This window comes from Aplysia californica, unplaced genomic scaffold (assembly GCF_000002075.1).
Source record: "Aplysia californica isolate F4 #8 unplaced genomic scaffold, AplCal3.0 scaffold00586, whole genome shotgun sequence".
In the NCBI taxonomy this organism is placed as follows: Eukaryota; Metazoa; Mollusca; class Gastropoda; order Aplysiida; family Aplysiidae; genus Aplysia; species Aplysia californica.
The window spans coordinates 424,523-428,273 of record NW_004797856.1 but is presented as its reverse complement, the minus strand read 5'-3'; the positions used below and the strand labels follow the sequence as shown (position 1 = coordinate 428,273).

The 3,751-nt window shown below is 38.9% G+C and overlaps 1 protein-coding gene across 1 annotated transcript in view; it reads left to right on the top strand.

Annotated features, from left to right (window-relative positions):
• LOC100533420 (S6 kinase) overlaps nucleotides 1-3,402 on the top strand; it is a gene marked incomplete in the record, with an annotated part of 59,454 nt that extends 56,052 nt beyond the window's left edge. The window contains 1 exon segment of the mRNA NM_001204704.1: nucleotides 2,278-3,402. Within this exon segment, the coding sequence (NP_001191633.1) occupies nucleotides 2,278-2,284 (7 nt within the window).
• Between the last annotated feature and the right edge of the window lie 349 nt (nucleotides 3,403-3,751).

The window sequence follows — 3,751 nt, the reverse complement described above, 5'->3', positions numbered from 1 at the left end:
TAGACAAAAAGATTTGCATGTCAAGTGATATGTTTATAGAAAAAGGTTTCGCATGTGAATATCCCTTCCATACAATTTAAGTTGACATCTTTGATAGTGATTTTGTTTTATGAACGAACCGACTCATGGCTTAAGAGTCTAGTAACGTGTTGGTAGTGGGAACTGAGATCTGACTGCGACTCAGGGCTTTTCACATTTCTCTTTCTACAAACTCAAGTTTTCTCTCTGTTTCACTTCTGATAAATAGAGATCTTTTGTCTCTGAATTTCCCCTCTCTCTGTCACAGACTGTCTGGTTTTGTATCTGTCTTTGTGATTGTGTCTGTCTTCTGGCAGTCTGTTCTCTGTCTCTTTGTCTCTCTCTCTCTCTCTCTCTCTCTCTCTCTCTCTCTCTCTCTCTCTCTCTGTTTCTCCATTGGTTTGTTTAAGCTGTTTTTGTGGTGTGGGTGTTTTTTTTTTATGTAGCCTATCACAGAAGTAGAAGTGTGTGTCCGTGGCGCTCAGGAGCAATCAAAATTCCAGAATTCAGTATCTCAAAAGTTGGCAAGCCTGATATATTATTATATCTTCCTTATGTCTTCTTCTTTTCTATGTATGCCACTCTCTAATCATGGGTGGTTGGCGGGTGCTCTGGTGTGGTTTGCTTCATCTTTCCTATCAAACAGCTATCGTCCTTATAATCTCCCCTCCTTCTTTTTCGTGTTTCTTATCTTACTCTGTTCTTGTCAAACCTTTGGTCTTCGGCACTTATATTATGTATGACCTTATTGTGTTGTGAGTGGCGTAAAACTCTTACTAAAACTAAATGAAAACCTTTGCAGTTGCCTCTTAAACATGAATTGTTTTTGTTTTGATTATTATGCAAACTTTTAACTTTTTACAAATTGCTTAAAGAGTTTTTGACGTGCAATTACTTTTCTCTGAGATTATTATTCTACTACCTTGCTTATTCAATTAATTGTTGTTTGTGGGAAATTTTGTAATGTTACTGAAATATTTCCAAAGTAAGAGAAATGTATTCTGTATGTTTGGAGGCTTGGGATTATTTCTTGTTTATTCAGGACTTCTCTTCGTACGCTTGCATACGGTTTAGTTGTAGAGTGTGCAAGTGTCTCTTTTAGTTGCTTGCTTTGTAAATTGGACAATTGGTGAATGGGCCATTTGGGGCATTAGAGAGAAATGCCACCACTGGTAGATTCTTCTTCTGGACTAGTAAATCCCCTCCCCCCCCCCTGTGTCCCTGTCTGTCTGTTGTTCAGCATGTCTGCCTTGTACTGTCCCCGCAGTTTTAAGCAAAAATAATTCTGAAATTAAGCAGACTGAGCCCAAAAATGTGAAATTATGCTCTTCTGTTAATTTTAACGAAGAATGGACAAGGAAAACAATCAGAAATTATACAAAAAATGATCAAATTTTGCTAAATTATACAGGGTGCATAAAACCACAAGGACAGCCTTGAAACAATCAGAAAATATACCAAAAAATGATCAAATTTTGCGAAATTATACAGGGTGCATAAAACCACAAGGACAGCCTTGTACTTGTATCGTCCAGCACTGAATGACTATTCTGCCGTAAGCTGACATGCATTTCTTCATTTTGGCGCCAAAAGTTTTTGTTTGCTAAATGGAAAACCTTGTCAGATTACCTGTGTGAAAAAATCAAAATTGAAACTAATTTTTCAATAAATTAGAATTCAAATTTCGGAATGACTCTAGATCTATTTTTAAATGATTATTCTGACAAATATCCTTTTTATCTTAAAACTGCTTTGAAAAAAAAAAAGGTGTTTTGCCAGCTTACTTACCACTTCTGTAGTGTCTTGCGTACAGGCGTATCTCAAAGGCCACCAAAAATGACTTACGTCTGTAAGCAATACTTCCCTCGTATTGTAGTGTATTGTGGTGTTGGTGATGATTGTGTGTCAATGACTAGTACGTAGTATTCTTAGTATGGTGTCAATGACTAGTTCATGTAGTATGGTGTCAATGCAAGGTGTCCATGGAGATTGTGGTAATGATGGGCTTTTCTTCAAATTACTGTAAATGTGGGTGGTTGGCGGGTGCTCTGGTCTGGTTGGCTCCTTCTTTCCTATCAAACGTCTATCGTCCTGGTCTCCCCCTTCTCCTTTTTTATGTTTGTTACTCTCTTGTAACACGTCTAATCTTCTGGCGCTCATATGACCTAATGCAGTTGCGAGTGCCGTAAAACCTCTACCAATACATACTATCTTTTCCAGTATTTAATTTTTTTCTTTCTTTTCCTTGTTCTTTCCCAGGCCTTAATCAGAGGAATGCAGGCAGAGGGAAGTAGACTACACACAGTAACTGGACACAAGAGGGAGGTGCTTCCCCCCCGGCCTTCTAAGATGTTATAAATATTCATTAACTTAATTAATTATGTGTCCCTTGTCGACATGCACTCATGATATATGTGCATGCGTCTTTGTGAATGATTCTGCCAGTCTCGTAGGATATGAACGCAGGGCGGTCCTGAAACGATATTAATTAAGTCACGGCATAATTGTGGGTGTGTCGCTGTGCTCTGCTTTAAATGCGTGGTTGATTGCTTTGTGCATTTGCATGTGTGTATGTATGTATGTATGTATGTATGTATGTGTGTATTTGTTTATGTATGTATGTATGTATGTATGTTTGTTTATGTAAGTATGTATGTATGTATATGTATGAATGTATGTGTGCGATAATATTTCAGTTGACTGCACAAGTTATGAAATGACGACATATTAATTTGTAAAAAGTTTTTCCCTTGCCTAACCTCATTTGAAGCAAGCCTGATGTGTTTGATGTTTGTGTTCATGCCTGTGGTGTGCACATGTGTATGCGCGCTCATACGACCTTATGCAGTTGCGAGCACCGTAAAACTCTTGACTAAACATATGTGTGTGGGTAGATGGATGGGTAAATTGATCTATGTAGATATGTGTCAACACATACGTGTCCCTGTCGTTATATGCAAGAAAAATTCTGAAATTTTGCCAACTGGGCCCGAAAATGTGAAATTATTAGATTCTGTTAACTTTAACAAAGAATGATAACGGAAAACAATCAGAAATTACGCAAAAAATGATCAAATTTTGCTAAATTATGCGGGGTGCATAAAACCACGGGGACAGGTATATGTACACAGTGCATGTGTGTACATTGTCAAAGGCAGGGCAGAAGCCGTATGATACTATAATTGATAGCTTTTAAGGACAAGCGGGCTAACCCATATTTTGGGAGTTTCCAGGAATCTTGGCCTACTCCTAAAGGAGGAATTGCCCTACCTATAGGAGAAGTTTGGGTTCATTGGTGTGTATATTGGTTTGGTTATAGAGAAAACTCTCCTTGTCTTTTAAAGAAACTGAACAAAGGGCAAAAACCTTACCTTCGGTTCTCTCAAGACCACATTTTTCGGGATAGCCCCCCTTGTGCTTAAAAGCGACCAACTATGAGTGATTTTTATTAAAACTAACGTCTTTTTTTATGGTCTCTTGAGCAGCATCATTCACAGTTTTGAGATTTGTCCTGCCCCATGGAAAGTAACGCCCTGGTATTGTCTAGCCACTGTGGAAAGTAACGCCCCGGTATTGTCCCAGCCCAGCCCCATGGAAAGTAACGCCCCAGTATTGTCCCGCCCCCATGAAAAGTAACGCCCCGGTATTGTCTAGCCCCTGTGGAAAGTAACGCGTATTATCTAGCCCTTGTGGAAAATAACGCCCTAGTATTGTCCCAGCCCAGCCCCATGAA